The sequence below is a fragment of the Pleurodeles waltl genome, chromosome 10 (assembly GCF_031143425.1).
Source record: "Pleurodeles waltl isolate 20211129_DDA chromosome 10, aPleWal1.hap1.20221129, whole genome shotgun sequence".
Lineage (NCBI taxonomy): Eukaryota > Metazoa > Chordata > Amphibia > Caudata > Salamandridae > Pleurodeles > Pleurodeles waltl.
In genome coordinates this window covers 8,721,394-8,739,566 of record NC_090449.1, presented here as the reverse complement: position 1 = coordinate 8,739,566, position 18,173 = coordinate 8,721,394, and the positions used below count along the sequence as shown (strand labels likewise).

General features: G+C 46.9%; 1 protein-coding gene across 1 annotated transcript in view; it reads left to right on the top strand.

The window, feature by feature from the left end:
- The window catches only part of PHF8 (PHD finger protein 8), a 124,968-nt gene extending 107,136 nt beyond the window's left edge, over positions 1 to 17,832 (top strand). Inside the window, exon 21 of the mRNA XM_069209343.1 lies at positions 13,167 to 17,832. Coding sequence (XP_069065444.1) covers positions 13,167 to 13,255 — 89 coding nt within the window. The 3' untranslated portion in view covers positions 13,256 to 17,832. The remainder of the gene's footprint in view (positions 1 to 13,166) is intronic.
- The last annotated feature ends 341 nt before the right edge of the window (positions 17,833 to 18,173 follow it).

The window sequence follows — 18,173 nt, the reverse complement described above, 5'->3', positions numbered from 1 at the left end:
CTAGGAGCTGTTTTTCCAAAGCCACTCTTTTGACCATCCTGGCTAACAGGAGGTCATCTTCACTGAGAGCATCCTCAGTGATTTCAGAAATGTGGGACCCTCCTGTGAGGGACTCACTATTTCTGACTAACACAGTTGGAGACAGGACTTGAGGGGTCCTGTTCTCCCTATTTAGGACTGGAGGAGGGACATTGGCCTCCAAGTCACTAATTTCTTCCTCTGTGAGGTCATCATCAGAGGGGTTGGCTTTTTCAAACTCTGCCAACAGCTCCTGGAGCTGAATTTTGGTAGGTCTGGAGCCAATGGTTATTTTTTTGATATTACAGAGAGACCTTAGCTCCCTCATCTTAAGATGGAGGTAAGGTGTGGTGTCGAGTTCCACCACATTCATCTCTGTATCAGACATTATTTTGCTAAGAGTTGGAAGACTTTTTAAAGAATCTAAAACTGTTTCTAGAATCTAATTTCAAACTTTTAAACTCTAAAAGACAATGCTAAACAGGGACTTAACACACAAGGCCCTAGCAGGACTTTTAAGAATTTAGAAAAATTTCAAATTGCAAAAATGAATTTCTAATGACAATTTTGGAATTTGTCGTGTGATCAGGTATTGGCTGAGTAGTCCAGCAAATGCAAAGTCTTGTACCCCACCGCTGATCCACCAATGTAGGAAGTTGGCTCTGTATGTGCTATTTCAAAGTAAGGAATAGCATGCACAGAGTCCAAGGGTTCCCCTTAGAGGTAAAATAGTGGTAAAAATAGATAATACTAATGCTCTATTTTGTGGTAGTGTGGTCGAGCAGTAGGCTTATCCAAGGAGTAGTGTTAAGCATTTGTTGTACATACACATAGACAATAAATGAGGTACACACACTCAGAGACAAATCCAGCCAATAGGTTTTTGTATAGAAAAATATCTTTTCTTAGTTTATTTTAAGAACCACAGGTTCAAATTTAACATGTAATATCTTGTTTGAAAGGTATTGCAGGTAAGTACATTAGGAACTTTGAATCATTTCAATTGCATGTATACTTTTCAAGTTATTGACAAATAGCTACTTTAAAAGTGGACACTTAGTGCAATTTTCACAGTTCCTGGGGGAGGTAAGTTTTTGTTAGTTTTACCAGGTAAGTACGACACTTACAGGGTTCAGTTCTTGGCCCAAGGTAGCCCACCGTTGGGGGTTCAGAGCAACCCCAAAGTCACCACACCAGCAGCTCAGGGCCGGTCAGGTGCAGAGTTCAAAGTGGTGCCCAAAACACATAGGCTAGAATGGAGAGAAGGGGGTGCCCCGGTTCCGGTCTGCTTGCAGGTAAGTACCCGCGTCTTCGGAGGGCAGACCAGGGGGGTTTTGTAGGGCACCGGGGGGGACACAAGCCCACACAGAAATTTCACCCTCAGCGGCGCGGGGGCGGCCGGGTGCAGTGTAGAAACAGGCGTCGGGTTCGCAATGTTAGTCTATGAGAGATCTCGGGATCTCTTCAGCGCTGCAGGCAGGCAAGGGGGGGGGGGTTCCTCGGGGAAACCTCCACTTGGGCAAGGGAGAGGGACTCCTGGGGGTCACTTCTCCAGTGAAAGTCCGGTCCTTCAGGTCCTGGGGGCTGCGGGTGCAGGGTCTCTCCCAGGCGTCGGGACTTTGGATTCAAAGAGTCGCGGTCAGGGGAAGCCTCGGGATTCCCTCTGCAGGCGGCGCTGTGGGGGCTCAGGGGGGACAGGTTTTGGTACTCACAGTATCAGAGTAGTCCTGGGGTCCCTCCTGAGGGGTTGGATCTCCACCAGCCGAGTCGGGGTCGCCGGGTGCAGGGTTGCAAGTCTCACGCTTCTTGCGGGGAGCTTGCAGGGTTCTTTCAAGGCTGCTGGAAACAAAGTTGCAGCCTTTCTTGGAGCAGGTCCGCTGTCCTCGGGAGTTTCTTGTCTTTTCGAAGCAGGGGCAGTCCTCAGAGGATGTCGAGGTCGCTGGTCCCTTTGGAAGGCGTCGCTGGAGCAGGATCTTTGGAAGGCAGGAGACAGGCCGGTGAGTTTCTGGAGCCAAGGCAGTTGTCGTCTTCTGGTCTTCCTCTGCAGGGGTTTTCAGCTAGGCAGTCCTTCTTCTTGTAGTTGCAGGAATCTAATTTTCTAGGGTTCAGGGTAGCCCTTAAATACTAAATTTAAGGGCGTGTTTAGGTCTGGGGGGTTAGTAGCCAATGGCTACTAGCCCTGAGGGTGGGTACACCCTCTTTGTGCCTCCTCCCAAGGGGAGGGGGTCACAATCCTAACCCTATTGGGGGAATCCTCCATCTGCAAGATGGAGGATTTCTAAAAGTTAGAGTCACTTCAGCTCAGGACACCTTAGGGGCTGTCCTGACTGGCCAGTGACTCCTCCTTGTTTTTCTCATTATTTTCTCCGGCCTTGCCGCCAAAAGTGGGGCCTGGCCGGAGGGGGCGGGCAACTCCACTAGCTGGAGTGTCCTGCTGGGTTGGCACAAAGGAGGTGAGCCTTTGAGGCTCACCGCCAGGTGTGACAATTCCTGCCTGGGGGAGGTGTTAGCATCTCCACCCAGTGCAGGCTTTGTTACTGGCCTCAGAGTGACAAAGGCACTCTCCCCATGGGGCCAGCAACATGTCTCGGTTTGTGGCAGGCTGCTAAAACTAGTCAGCCTACACAGATAGTCGGTTAAGTTTCAGGGGGCACCTCTAAGGTGCCCTCTGGGGTGTATTTTACAATAAAATGTACACTGGCATCAGTGTGCATTTATTGTGCTGAGAAGTTTGATACCAAACTTCCCAGTTTTCAGTGTAGCCATTATGGTGCTGTGGAGTTCGTGTAAAACAGACTCCCAGACCATATACTCTTATGGCTACCCTGCACTTACAATGTCTAAGGTTTTGCTTAGACACTGTAGGGGCACAGTGCTCATGCACTGGTACCCTCACCTATGGTATAGTGCACCCTGCCTTAGGGCTGTTAGGCCTGCTAGAGGGGTGTCTTATCTATACTGCATAGGCAGTGAGAGGCTGGCATGGCACCCTGAGGGGAGTGCCATGTCGACTTACTAATTTTGTTCTCACTAGCACACACAGGCTTGTAAGCAGTGTGGCTGTGCTGAGTGAGGGGTCTCTAGGGTGGCATAATGCATGCTGCAGCCCTTAGAGACCTTCCCTGGCATCAGGGCCCTTGGTACCAGAGGTACCAGTTACAAGGGACTTATCTGGATGCCAGGGTGTGCCAATTGTGGGATCAATGGTACATCTTAGGTGAAAGAACACTGGTGCTGGGGCCTGGTTAGCAGGGTCCCAGCACACTTCTCAGTCAAGTCAGCATCAGTATCAGGCAAAAAGTGGGGGGTAACTGCAACAGGGAGCCATTTCTTTACACAAGCCCCCCCCAGCCCACAGGCCAGGAGACTCAGCCCAAGCTGGGAGAGTCTTCCTAGTCTGTCAGGCGAGGAAGAGTAGGAGAAATAGGCTGGTTAGTTGCAGGGCCTACTCTGCCTTACATCCTTCTGTTCAGGTCATTCCCTTTGGGGAACTGACCTACTTCCACAGTGATAGGACCTAGTCTGAATTGCCTCTTGTCTGCCTCTTCAATGTCTCCACCCATTCTTTCTATTTTGGTCTTAGAGGTATCCACCTCTGCTAACCTTATCTTGGCCAGGGTTACCCCTAGCTTACCCAGAGCTGGAGTAACCCCACCATGACCAATAGGGTCAGGGGGCCTAACTTGCTATTTGGCATGGGGTCAGACCACCATGCTAAGGATAGTGCAGCCATAAAGGCTAACACCCAGCAGAGGCCACTGACAGCTGTCAGTGCCCAGAACCACACCTTTAGCTCTTCACCTAAAAGGGAAGGGGCTAAGTTACAGGCCTCTTTGGGTTCAGGTTGCCTGTCTGCTGTATTAGAGTGGGGGGTTACCACATCTTGTAGTAAACACCCTTCTTCCACTCTTTCTTCTGTTAGCTGAGGAGCCACCCACTCAGGTTTAACAGTTGCCTGACTAGCCAGGACTTCTTGTGGGTCAGGTTGGACTTTATCAGGGCCATTTTTGGAGTTCTCCCCTACTGGAGCAGAATCTCCTTGGCTTGCTGTAACCTTGGCTAAAGGTTGTCCACCCTTCCTACTCTGTTTTCTTTTCTTCTTCTTCTGGGGCCTGCTGGCATTTACTGCAGAGGCAGGACTTCCAGAATCCTTGGGAGAGGACTGGCACTGGACCAGTTCCTCTCTTGGGCTCTGACTAACCTCTGGGTAGTCATTTCCAAGGAGACAATCAAGGGGGAGGTCTCTACTGACTACTACCCTTCTTCAGCTAAGAGTGCCACCCACTTCTATGGGTACTAAAGCCACAGGCCTCTTAGTGACCCTGTCTAGGCTAACTCTTACCCTGGCAGTCTCACCTGGGATGTACTGGTTTGAGAGCACCAGCCTGTCATGCACCATAGTGTGACTGGCACAAGTGTCTCTCAGGGCAGTGGTTGGGATTCCATTCACCAGTAGGTGGTGGAAGTGTCTACTTCCCTCTGGAATCTCCAACTCACCTGTTGGGCCCTGTTTCCAGTTGAAGGCTATGAAGACCTCCTCATCTGAGGAGTCATCTCCCATGGCTACACTGGTTACCCCTGGAATCTTGTTCTGGGGTTTGTTTTTGGACAAGAAGTGTCCTTGGTGTGGTGCCCAGACTGTTTACAGTTGTGGCACCATGCCTTAGTGGCATCCCAGTTCTTACCCTGGTACCCACCTTTGTTTTGGGTTGTGTCTTGGGGCCCACCCACCTGTTCTGGTTTTTGGGGGCCTACAGAGGACTCTTTTTCTTTGTTTCTAGTGTCACCCACTTTCTCCTGGGGAGTTTTTGTAACCCCTTTCTTTTGGTCACCCCCAGTGGAAGTTTTGGTTACCCTAGTCTTGACCCAGTGGTCTGCCTTCTTTCCCAATTCTTGGGGAGAAATTGGACCTAGGTCTACCAGATACTGATGCAACTTTTCATTGAAGCAGTTACTTAAAATGTGTTCTTTCATAAACAAATTATAAAGCCCAACATAGTCACACACTTCATTTCCAGTTAACCAACCATCTAGTGTTTTTACTGAGTAGTCTACAAAATCAACCCAGGTCTGGCTCGAGGATTTTTGAGCCCCCCTGAATCTAATTCTATACTCCTCAGTGGAGAATCCAAAGCCCTCAATCAGGGTACCCTTCATGAGGTCATAAGATTCTGCATCTGTTCCAGAGAGTGTGAGGAGTCTATCCCTACACTTTCCAGTGAACATTTCCCAAAGGAGAGCACCCCAGTGAGATTTGTTTACTTTTCTGGTTACACAAGCCCTCTCAAAAGCTGTGAACCATTTGGTGATGTCATCACCATCTTCATATTTTGTTACAATCCCTTTGGGGATTTTTAGGATGTCAGGAGAATCTCTGACCCTATTTAAGTTGCTGCCACCATCGATGGGACCTAGGCCCATCTCTTTTCTTTCCCTTTCTATGGCTAGGAGCTGTTTTTCCAAAGCCACTCTTTTGACCATCCTGGCTAACAGGAGGTCATCTTCACTGAGAGCATCCTCAGTGATTTCAGAAATGTGGGACCCTCCTGTGAGGGACTCACTATTTCTGACTAACACAGTTGGAGACAGGACTTGAGGGGTCCTGTTCTCCCTATTTAGGACTGGAGGAGGGACATTGGCCTCCAAGTCACTAATTTCTTCCTCTGTGAGGTCATCATCAGAGGGGTTGGCTTTTTCAAACTCTGCCAACAGCTCCTGGAGCTGAATTTTGGTAGGTCTGGAGCCAATGGTTATTTTTTTGATATTACAGAGAGACCTTAGCTCCCTCATCTTAAGATGGAGGTAAGGTGTGGTGTCGAGTTCCACCACATTCATCTCTGTATCAGACATTATTTTGCTAAGAGTTGGAAGACTTTTTAAAGAATCTAAAACTGTTTCTAGAATCTAATTTCAAACTTTTAAACTCTAAAAGACAATGCTAAACAGGGACTTAACACACAAGGCCCTAGCAGGACTTTTAAGAATTTAGAAAAATTTCAAATTGCAAAAATGAATTTCTAATGACAATTTTGGAATTTGTCGTGTGATCAGGTATTGGCTGAGTAGTCCAGCAAATGCAAAGTCTTGTACCCCACCGCTGATCCACCAATGTAGGAAGTTGGCTCTGTATGTGCTATTTCAAAGTAAGGAATAGCATGCACAGAGTCCAAGGGTTCCCCTTAGAGGTAAAATAGTGGTAAAAATAGATAATACTAATGCTCTATTTTGTGGTAGTGTGGTCGAGCAGTAGGCTTATCCAAGGAGTAGTGTTAAGCATTTGTTGTACATACACATAGACAATAAATGAGGTACACACACTCAGAGACAAATCCAGCCAATAGGTTTTTGTATAGAAAAATATATTTTCTTAGTTTATTTTAAGAACCACAGGTTCAAATTTAACATGTAATATCTTGTTTGAAAGGTATTGCAGGTAAGTACATTAGGAACTTTGAATCATTTCAATTGCATGTATACTTTTCAAGTTATTGACAAATAGCTACTTTAAAAGTGGACACTTAGTGCAATTTTCACAGTTCCTGGGGGGAGGTAAGTTTTTGTTAGTTTTACCAGGTAAGTACGACACTTACAGGGTTCAGTTCTTGGCCCAAGGTAGCCCACCGTTGGGGGTTCAGAGCAACCCCAAAGTCACCACACCAGCAGCTCAGGGCCGGTCAGGTGCAGAGTTCAAAGTGGTGCCCAAAACACATAGGCTAGAATGGAGAGAAGGGGGTGCCCCGGTTCCGGTCTGCTTGCAGGTAAGTACCCGCGTCTTCGGAGGGCAGACCAGGGGGGTTTTGTAGGGCACCGGGGGGGACACAAGCCCACACAGAAATTTCACCCTCAGCGGCGCGGGGGCGGCCGGGTGCAGTGTAGAAACAGGCGTCGGGTTCGCAATGTTAGTCTATGAGAGATCTCGGGATCTCTTCAGCGCTGCAGGCAGGCAAGGGGGGGGGGTTCCTCGGGGAAACCTCCACTTGGGCAAGGGAGAGGGACTCCTGGGGGTCACTTCTCCAGTGAAAGTCCGGTCCTTCAGGTCCTGGGGGCTGCGGGTGCAGGGTCTCTCCCAGGCGTCGGGACTTTGGATTCAAAGAGTCGCGGTCAGGGGAAGCCTCGGGATTCCCTCTGCAGGCGGCGCTGTGGGGGCTCAGGGGGGACAGGTTTTGGTACTCACAGTATCAGAGTAGTCCTGGGGTCCCTCCTGAGGTGTTGGATCTCCACCAGCCGAGTCGGGGTCGCCGGGTGCAGGGTTGCAAGTCTCACGCTTCTTGCGGGGAGCTTGCAGGGTTCTTTCAAGGCTGCTGGAAACAAAGTTGCAGCCTTTCTTGGAGCAGGTCCGCTGTCCTCAGGAGTTTCTTGTCTTTTCGAAGCAGGGGCAGTCCTCAGAGGATGTCGAGGTCGCTGGTCCCTTTGGAAGGCGTCGCTGGAGCAGGATCTTTGGAAGGCAGGAGACAGGCCGGTGAGTTTCTGGAGCCAAGGCAGTTGTCGTCTTCTGGTCTTCCTCTGCAGGGGTTTTCAGCTAGGCAGTCCTTCTTCTTGTAGTTGCAGGAATCTAATTTTCTAGGGTTCAGGGTAGCCCTTAAATACTAAATTTAAGGGCGTGTTTAGGTCTGGGGGGTTAGTAGCCAATGGCTACTAGCCCTGAGGGTGGGTACACCCTCTTTGTGCCTCCTCCCAAGGGGAGGGGGTCACAATCCTAACCCTATTGGGGGAATCCTCCATCTGCAAGATGGAGGATTTCTAAAAGTTAGAGTCACTTCAGCTCAGGACACCTTAGGGGCTGTCCTGACTGGCCAGTGACTCCTCCTTGTTTTTCTCATTATTTTCTCCGGCCTTGCCGCCAAAAGTGGGGCCTGGCCGGAGGGGGCGGGCAACTCCACTAGCTGGAGTGTCCTGCTGGGTTGGCACAAAGGAGGTGAGCCTTTGAGGCTCACCGCCAGGTGTGACAATTCCTGCCTGGGGGAGGTGTTAGCATCTCCACCCAGTGCAGGCTTTGTTACTGGCCTCAGAGTGACAAAGGCACTCTCCCCATGGGGCCAGCAACATGTCTCGGTTTGTGGCAGGCTGCTAAAACTAGTCAGCCTACACAGATAGTCGGTTAAGTTTCAGGGGGCACCTCTAAGGTGCCCTCTGGGGTGTATTTTACAATAAAATGTACACTGGCATCAGTGTGCATTTATTGTGCTGAGAAGTTTGATACCAAACTTCCCAGTTTTCAGTGTAGCCATTATGGTGCTGTGGAGTTCGTGTTTGACAAACTCCCAGACCATATACTCTTATGGCTACCCTGCACTTACAATGTCTAAGGTTTTTGTTTAGACACTGTAGGGGTACCATGCTCATGCACTGGTACCCTCACCTATGGTATAGTGCACCCTGCCTTAGGGCTGTAAGGCCTGCTAGAGGGGTGTCTTATCTATACTGCATAGGCAGTGAGAGGCTGGCATGGCACCCTGAGGGGAGTGCCATGTCGACTTACTCATTTTGTTCTCACTAGCACACACAGGCTTGTAAGCAGTGTGGCTGTGCTGAGTGAGGGGTCTCTAGGGTGGCATAATGCATGCTGCAGCCCTTAGAGACCTTCCCTGGCATCAGGGCCCTTGGTACCAGAGGTACCAGTTACAAGGGACTTATCTGGATGCCAGGGTCTGCCAATTGTGGGATCAATGGTACATCTTAGGTGAAAGAACACTGGTGCTGGGGCCTGGTTAGCAGGGTCCCAGCACACTTCTCAGTCAAGTCAGCATCAGTATCAGGCAAAAAGTGGGGGGTAACTGCAACAGGGAGCCATTTCTTTACAAAAGCCCACAAGCATGTTCATTTTTTTTTTAGAGGAATACATTGTGATACACTTTTGACACAACAAAGAAACAAAACATTTTTTGGGTCAATATATTATGCCACTGCATCATGTAGGTTAGTTCTCATCAACCAGCGCACAGACGTAGCCTTTTCCAGTCTGGTCCAACCTGGCACCATTTTCAAGCAGCAGCCACTCCTGCAGCTTCAGATAAACCTTAACTAGTCCGCAATGTCCCTGGTACAGATCGTTGACGGCCTGTAGTTTATGCTGAATACAACAGTGTAATTCTTCGATCTTGTAATTCTCTCATAGCGCGTCAGCTTTCTTCTAAACTGGATTTCAGTCATTGTGATAGTATGAAACGATATGTCTCGAACAAATTTTTGCAAAACCCCACTTTTGGAAAGTCTTCCTTACCTCAAGGTCATTTCTCACATTAATGTGCAGATCTAGATATGTCTTTGCAAAGAGGTGCTGTTCTAGCTGCTTGTTGGAGGCGAGTTTGCAGCCTTTACAGTTCATGCCCATTAATGAAGATCTTGTAACCGAGAGAACACCACTCAGGGCAGGTTTAAGGAGAACCAGAACGTTTGCAGGAGTTGCTTTGCCAATGTGCAAAGTTGTCTTAAAATTGTCCGATAACTTGGACTGCAGAATCAAGAAAGTTTTGCTTTTCCCCTAAACAGAACATCCGGATAAGTCCCTATAATCATCACTTCTAGAAGTGGGTGTTCCAGGGCTGTTCTGGAACACATCAGTTGTGTTGGCGTATACCAGGGTCAGAAGGGTTTATGCAACTTATTGTTTAGTCACCCCCGCCCTCAACCTCCCTCCCCCCTTCAACTTGGGGTCTTGAGTGCATTCTTGAACTCCTTGTTGTATAATGCTCTTCCTTTGGCTCTGAAGCCTTCATGGCGATGCAACTCAAGGTTTCCTCGTAAACTGGACAGTCTTCTGCTGTGTGGCTCTGATAGACGACAAGCAGCCCAAGGTCCTCCTTCGTAGATTTCTTCCCATCACAAGAAGGCACCTCAGAAAGATTAAGGATATTGGTCATGGCTGTGAATAAAAACAAAAGCCGTAAGAAGGTACATTTACAAAGTCATTGTGATGTGAAAAATGTTAAATGAAATATGATTAAAATTGAAATTCCTGTCAAGAAGCTGTGAGGCCGGAGCCCGCGCTCCTGGATTCTGCTAAGAGAAGCAGGGAAGAAGAGAAAGGCCAGCTCATGCCCTTGAGGGACTCTGTGGGTGGGGGGGCATTGCAGGTTTGCATTTTCAACTCAGAAAAGCTACTAGAAAACTGATTTGACTTCCTTTCATTCCATTTACAACATCCTTTTTAAGAGGATTACTGTTTAGGTAAACATCAGTACAAGTCTGTTGCAATTGGCTTCATTTTAAACGAATTACAATTATGGCTGAGTTTGTGGGCCTTTAAAACTTGGAGGAAATGTAAATTTTTCAGAACATATGGCATGCAGTGGCTGGGGAATCGAAGTGAAATCCATGATTCCAGTCGCAGTGGAAGGGGAAATGTTGTGGGGAAGGAATATTTGTTTGGCAAGGGCAAGTAGATGATCTCAGCCTTTGGTTGAGCTCTACCTTAGCTGGATGCCCCTTATCGAATGTCTTGGCGGCTTGACAAACAGTGGGACTTAGAGGCCAGGGACCGACATTGGCGGTGTAGGTAGCATGGTGAAGGGCTAAGAAAGGGACAGCGCGCTGGACGCAGAACCTTGAGGATCCATGTCGATGGAGGTGACACATGGTAACCCAAGGAGGTGAAGCGGGGGAGCTCGGGTCTGTCAGTCGCAAGCTTGACATGCTCTCAGGGGTGTGGAATTTAATAAAATATCTACTTGTCCAGGGGACAGGTTGCTTCTCAAATCTACTTGTCCTGTAAAAAGATCTACTTGTCCCTTCGGTGCCATGTAGTGTGGCGACAAATTATGGCAGCAATCTCATTATGTAAGAGCTCTGATAATAGTCTCTCTGATTATGCCAGGCTACTACCATAGTAGGGCTTGAATACTTGCAGTTTCAATCCATACTGTAGCAATTTCCTTTTTTTGCCACCTTTCTGCAGATCTGCATACTGGGGCTGGAGGAAGCAGTAAGCAATAGTTCCAGGGCTGGAATGCCCTTGAGTCTGGAAACCTACTAACCTGCATGTTTTAAAGATTTTCACCAGCTTCTCTCTAATATTTTCCCATAATAAGAAAGGTTGGACATTTACTCCTGACAGTGGCAGAATTAGAACTTCTTTCAAGGTTGGGAAGAAAGTGGCTGGAGGGAAAATGAACTTGCAAATGCTCAATAGATTTTCACATGAGCAAATCTACACATGCGTATTTACCCATGCTAAAATACAGTTCACAAATATTTTATAGGGGTAAGACATATACCATGAGTGCACTTTTGTGACTTTCTTTAAGAATTTGCGGCCACATGTAGGTAGGTTCAGATTTGCGACCCGCAAATTGCGAGTCAGAGCGAGTCGCAAATCCGAATGTAGAATGGTGTCCCTGACACCATCTGTGATTTGCAAGGGCTTGGCAAATGCCCACCTCATGAATAATCATGAGGTGGGTCACAATTTGCGACCCCCTTGCGAATGGCGGCCCTCACAGGGATGGTGGCCTGCTGGAGACTGCTTTTCAATAAAGCTGTTTTTTTTTTTTTTTTGTAATGCAGCCCGTTTTCCTTAAAGGAAAACGAGATGCATTACAAAAACATTAAAAAATTAAACGTTTTCGTTTCATTTTTTCAGAGACATTCACAATGGGGAGGGGGGCCCATGGGGACCCATTCCCTTTTGCGAAAGTGTTAGCATCCATTTGAAATGGGTGCAAACTGCGATTGGTTTGCGCCCGCGTTCACGGTCACAAAACAATCCTACATTGCACTGCGAGTCGCAATTAGGAAGGGAACACCCCAGGTTACTGAATCGCAAAACTGGGTTTGTGCATCGCAATGTGCTTTTTGCACTTCGCAAACAGCGAAAGTCGCTGTTTGCGACATGCAAAAAGCTACCTACATGTGGGTCTTGGTCCCTAATTAGGTCTGGTGTTAACAAAGACATTTTTTTTTTTATTAAACTTCTATTTCGCTCTCTTTCGGCTGGCTTTACTGTGAGTGATCGCATTCTGCTCTTCCACAAGGAGCATATTGGCACACAAAGTAGTTTTGTTCAGTGTCAGGAACTACAGTGGCAATCAGTGACGTAACGAAACTGGAGGGTGCCCCTTTGCAAAGAACATGGAGGAGCCCCCTCTCCAGACTCACTCAGGGCAGGTGCAGTGCTGAAGGGGCCCCCTGGAGGGCGGCTGCGGGGCCTTTGTTATGCCACTGGTGGCAACGTGTGCTTTTAGAGTTCAAAAACTTTTTTTTTTTTTTTTTGCCAGTGTTTGTTACAATGTTGAGGGCCTGGTAGCTCCCAAAACAATAAAGTGTTACAAAAGCCATGTCAAAACAAGATACGCTTTGATGAAACTAAAAGACTTATAAAAATATGTCAGATCAGTTGGCTTTGTCAGTGTTTGTTTATTTTCATGCTTCCCATAATCGTGTTAAAAATGGTTACACTGATTTTCTATTAGAAATATTTTTGGGCAATAGTAGCATGCATCAACACATTTTACTAAATGACACTTCATTTGCATCTAATCAGAGAGCATTCTGGGAGCATTATACTTAGCCCCATAGCCTAAACTTTTCAAACATGTGTATACACGTTTTTTTGTTTTTTTGTACTGGAACCAACGTCAGTAGTGAAGTGTGACCTTAAAACATTTATTTACAGCACTCACCCTAATAATGAAGGCTTTCAAATAATGAACCATAAATACAAGTTCGAACAGCATTACCTTTTGGAAACACATTATCTCAACTGCAGAGAGTTCCACTCTCTGTAAACAGGCAGCCAAAGGGTTTGTGCTGCAGAGGGTTGGGCCTACTTGTCCCAAGGACAAAGTAAACATAAAAACTTGTTGCCCTTGACCCCAAACAAGATGTCCCGGGCGTCGGGCGATAGGAATTCCACATCCCTGGCTCTTCAGGAGTCTGCTGCAGTCACATTAGCAAAGCTATGGCGGGAAGGAATGTGGGTCTTGTTGGAGCTGTGAGGTAAGGGTCACAGTGTTGTGTATAAAAGGCATACAACACACATTTTGTCGTCACATACTGCAGTGCAGCAGCCTGCGCGACTCTGGTCGGCGCAGCAACCTGCGCAACTCTGGCCGGCGCAGCAGCCTGCATGACACTGTAGCCTACACAACTCTGACCTGTGCAGATTATTTGCATCACTGCTGCCTTCTAACCTTGTTGCTTGCTTTTTACAGGAAAACGACCCAAGAAAGGTTTGGCCACCGCAAAGCAGCGTCTTGGCAAGATCCTTAAAATCCACAGAAACGGGAAACTGCTGATGTGAAGCTTAGGCCAGGACGTATGTTCTTCTTGCTGCTTTCCTTCCATAGACAAAGGGTTGGCCTTCATGATCCCTGCGAGGGGCTTAGGACGCCGTGCTTCTGGCTTCTGGTGTCTGTAGCTTCCAGTTTTAACATTCATCTGGCCACTTGGCACAAAGGACTTTGTTGTTTTATACAGAAACACAGAGCAACTTACAGTGTTAAACTCTTGAGGGAGAGCCCCGAGACCCCCTTCCACACAGTACCTTCAAGGCAAATACGGAGTCTATCCATGTATTGCAACCAGCTCTGCTCATCACCGGAATCTGGACATCCGTGGATGCAGTTTAGTTTGGGACTAAAAATGACACTGCATTTCTTTTTTCATCCTGTTCTGGCCCTCACTGCCTCTATATCTTTACAGACTTTCACGCTTCCCTGCCCACCCAATGTCCTCTTTTCTAGGGCTTCATGGGGGGCATACATTTCATACTTGGGTCCTGAATTAGGATAGACAAAACCAAGGTAATGCTTCTTATGTAACAGAAGCTAGCATTTGCCCTACAGTCACATGCCCCTTTTTAGTTTCGGGAGCAGCTGGTCAGCTTCTGGAAGGGGTATTTGGGTTGGGATAGAAGTCCTTTGTTTCCGTACATTGAGGCCTGACAGCAGTTTGAGTGGAAGCAGCGGTCAGCCATGTCAAAATAAAGGGTTCCTTCAGATGAGGAGTGAGTGGAAATCCTGGGTTAACCGGCGTTGTTGGAAAGGTGTGGAGATAGAGTGGAAGAAGACCTCTGTCTCTGGAGTATCCCTACGTGGGTCCTCAACAGCACATGGAAGGAGCTACGAGCCTTCACTTCCCGTCTTTGTGAGTACTCGGGTGTAGGTGCAAACCATGGCAAGTTCTACCACTTTGAACTGGCTGACACAAAATCAGCCTGCTGGGAATAAGTTTATAAACCTGCACAAGAAGTAGACAAAAAAGGGTAGGTGTCAAGAGGCTGGGGGAGAAGCCACTACAGGGCTTGATCATGATGTGGCGCCTTGAAAAGATCCTTGACAAGCATAGAAAGAGAGTAACAAAGCATGTCCTGGGGTAGGAGAAGCAGCTCTGGCTGGAATATGGAATAGCCTGTGAAAGGGATATATGGGACGTTCATGGGCCTGGTGTATGAGTTGGACATCTCATCCAGAAGGTAGATTGAGAGTGGTATTCTAGTGGGGCCTGTGTGGGGTTTGGAGGCGTTTCTTAAAGGGGGAAGAAATTATGACAAAACAGGTAACAATCTGGTTTGGGGCTCAACATTTTAGGGGCGGGGCTTTGCCTCGAAGTCTGAGACCATGATTTCTTGGAGGATGTCCAAGGACCTTAATACAAGGAGCAGAGTGCCTGACAGTTCTGAAAATCTTCAAACACATTATGGAGAGCACTTAGTACAAAGGACCACATGTCATAATGGAGTGTGATACAGGTGTGCCAGGGTTTGCAGTAATCCTTACTATGCGGAGTACGTCTCTTAGGAGAATGAACATGGCAATGGCCCTTCATCTCTGTTTCGGGGGGTAAGATATCGGCCCAGAGAGAAGCCATCACTTTCCCATCTTGTTTAGGTTATTGTGCTTCTTGTAGGCAGAGTAGCATCTCCTCTGGTTAGATGGGGCTGCAAGGCAGGCATTTATTACATCCCAACTACTGCATCTTGGAGCTGACTGGAGCAACATGGTGGGTGCTGCATACGGTGATGGCCCGGTCTTCAAAGGGGCAGTGTGTAGTGATAAGTGGGTGGGGTGTCATTTTGAAAGCCATTCACCCACACAGGAGGAAAATATGCTGAGCATGAGAGATGGTGATTCTTTTTTTCTGCACTTGTCTGTCCACCAGATATGGCAGAAAAAAGTTGAGGAATTTGTGCGTCTGTGTGTGCTTCAGGTGGAGCATGAGTTAGCTTTGCGTTGTAGTTTGAATGTCTGGACAGTTTGATGGCCATATGCAGGCACACCACTTGTGTCATATCAGACCAGCCACAAAATAGTAACCTTTTTGTGAACTGGGCGGAGATTATTCACCTCTAGGATTTTGATTGTGGAATCTGAACCTTTAGAGAGTTGGTTGAAGTTTGTGAACCTCCACATGCTTGGTTGTGTTTTCTCCATCTCCAGGAGTTTAGTCGTATTTTGCACCTTGCTAAAGGTTTTTTGATAATAGCTCATCACTTTCAGTTGTTTGGTGGTGGTTTACATCGGGATTTAGAAGTTGCGTGGGCACCTCAAAGAGGCTTGTGCACCTCCTTTGGTTGTACACCTCCTGGACTTTAATATAGAGGTTTGCGCACCTCCAGGGATTTGGTGGTGTTCAGTGGATCCCTATGCATGACACCTACAGGAATACTGTAGCAGAGTGTGCACCCCAAGGACTTGCTTGTGGTTTATGCACCTCCAGGAGGTTGGTGATGGCTTATGCATTTCCAGGTGTAACTTGATTGCATGTGCACTTGCAGGAGTATGATGGTGGTTTCAGTACTTCTGGAGGTTAATTGATGGCTTGTGCACTTCCAGGGTTTTTGATGGTGGTTTCAGTACTTCTGGGGGTTGGTCTGTTCCATGTACACTTAGTGGGGTTTGATGGTGGTTTCATTACTTCTGGGGAGTTGTTGATGGCATGTGCACTTCCTGGGGTTTGATGGGGGGTTTCAGTACTTCTGGGGGTTTGTTAGTACCATGTGCCGTTCCAAGTGTTTGATGTTGCTTCTAGCACTTCTGGGGGACCAGTTTCGTTCTTGTACCTCCAAGGGCTTGGTTGTAACCTATACACTAGCAGAGGTTTGATTATCGTTTGTGTGCCTTATTGGTTGCTAAACGAACAACAGATAACGTAGGCTCGGCTCACAACCTTGACGTTTTGCACTGTGCAACATTTTAATTCAGTGCTTGTGGATCTCTATGAGTTTTATTGTGTTTTGCTAGTTGTCCCGCAAATGCTATTTGGTGAGTTTTCAGAATCTTCACTTGCTCACTGCCTCAAGCCTGTCCATCATACACAGAATTGGGAATATCACAGTCAATATTTTTGCTTCATTAAAGCATCATGTTATTTATTCCTTAAGCAGATTGTTTTTTCTGGTGAATTATGATCAAGCGCATATATTTCCTGCCTGAGTCAAGTGTGTAGATGTTGCCTGCCTTAAGCATACCTCTCATATCAAGTTAGACTTCTGGGTGTCACGGTAGGTCTTTCAGACTGTGACTTTTAATACCTGTCATTTTGTACCTGGTCTCTAACAATTAGTATGGGCTGAGGAACTCTGGCCTGGAGCTGACAGAGTCATTGGACATACATTGATAAACTTTATATGCTGTTTAAGGTATAATTTGGGTGGCAGATGCGAGAGGTCCAGTAAGACAAGTATTTACGTGAGCAGCTGTATTCTGAAGACCCGCCATGATCCAGGGCCAGGTCTGCAATCATGTAGAGCACATCCTGCGATTACCTGAGATTAGGCCTGTAGAGGCAGAAGATAAAGGCTGTTTGACTCAAGGCAAAGCTTACGATGTGGTGCAAGAAAGTCTGTGATGTGTGCTATACACTGAAATCTATGGACTAACAGCTCCCTGGCCCCATCTAGCTCATATAGAATTGGTGGGGTCCATGGCTGTGGTTGGTAGTACTGAATGCCCACCCCCCATCCACCATCCATAAGAACTCCTTGTTTAAGTGGTCAGTATATCTTACTTGTTGGACATGAACATCCTGGGACAAAGCACAACCAAGCCTCACCCCACCCCCAACTGGGATTCAGCATAAATCTTTAATGTAGGAGGATTAGAATAGAAGTGATGATGGAAGCATTCAGACCTTGAAATCTGGATGCCATTAGGAACAAAGTGGTCTCCAGCATCTGGATCTTCACCACCGAGGGCGTCCTATGACCAACATCTCGTCGATCATTGATGCCCACAGTTTTTTTTTATGAGCAGTTTTCCTTTCCGTTAAGGTTGTTTTTTTTTAATCTTCAATTTTTCACTGACTGCGTGGTGTATAACTCGGCCCAGCCGCGAGTGCAGGGTTGCAGAGACTGGCCTTGGGAGACCCATGATGTTTTATAGTGATTAACTGCTTCGCCAGAGATTTTTGGACACTGTTGCATTTGTACAAACTGGACTGTTAACATTTCTCACCTTTGTTTTATTTTTTTAGTAGGGGGCTGGGGTATATGAGAGAGCACTGAAGAAAGATCTATAAACTTATTTTTTTTAAGCAGGGAAAAGGATGCGATTTGAGTGTGTTTTTTTTTTCTTTCTCTTTTTTTGGGGGGGGGGGGGTTGTTTTTTTGTTTTTATATATAAAACCCGAATGGGACAAGAAAAAGAATGTTCCTCCTGCGTAGGAGAAGTTGTAAATGTATTTCTTTGTTTATTGAAGTGTGTAGGGACTGCAGTGTGGGGGGAGGGGCATCAACCCACTGTCTTTGTAGAGAGTGGAGGTTGACCATACTACAGTGCCCGCTTGGGTTTTGTGTTCTCTGTTCATGATGTAATTTATATTTTTCTAGCGCTTTCTTCTTTCCTAGAGAGATGAAGTAAACTTACCTATCTGGTTTGATTCTTTTGTATCTGTATCATCTTTCTTTGTGTTTTATGATGAATGTAGGTTTTCCTATCTGTTGTGAATGGCTCCAGAGGACACAGGGGCACACGTTCTGCTTCTTCTGACTTTACTCTGAGGTACAGGGCAACCCAGTAGACAATTATTTATCAAAATAAAGCTACAAAGTTGTTTACAGAAGAGAACCCTCTGATCCAGATTGACATCTCTTATGGCAGTCACTTCTTTCAAGAAGACTTATCGGTGGAGCCACCTTTGAAGCTGTAAATCTTTCTAATTTTCTCGCAACAAACGCAAGAAACATCAAAGACCACCTGCAGTTCAGGAAGGTAGTGAAT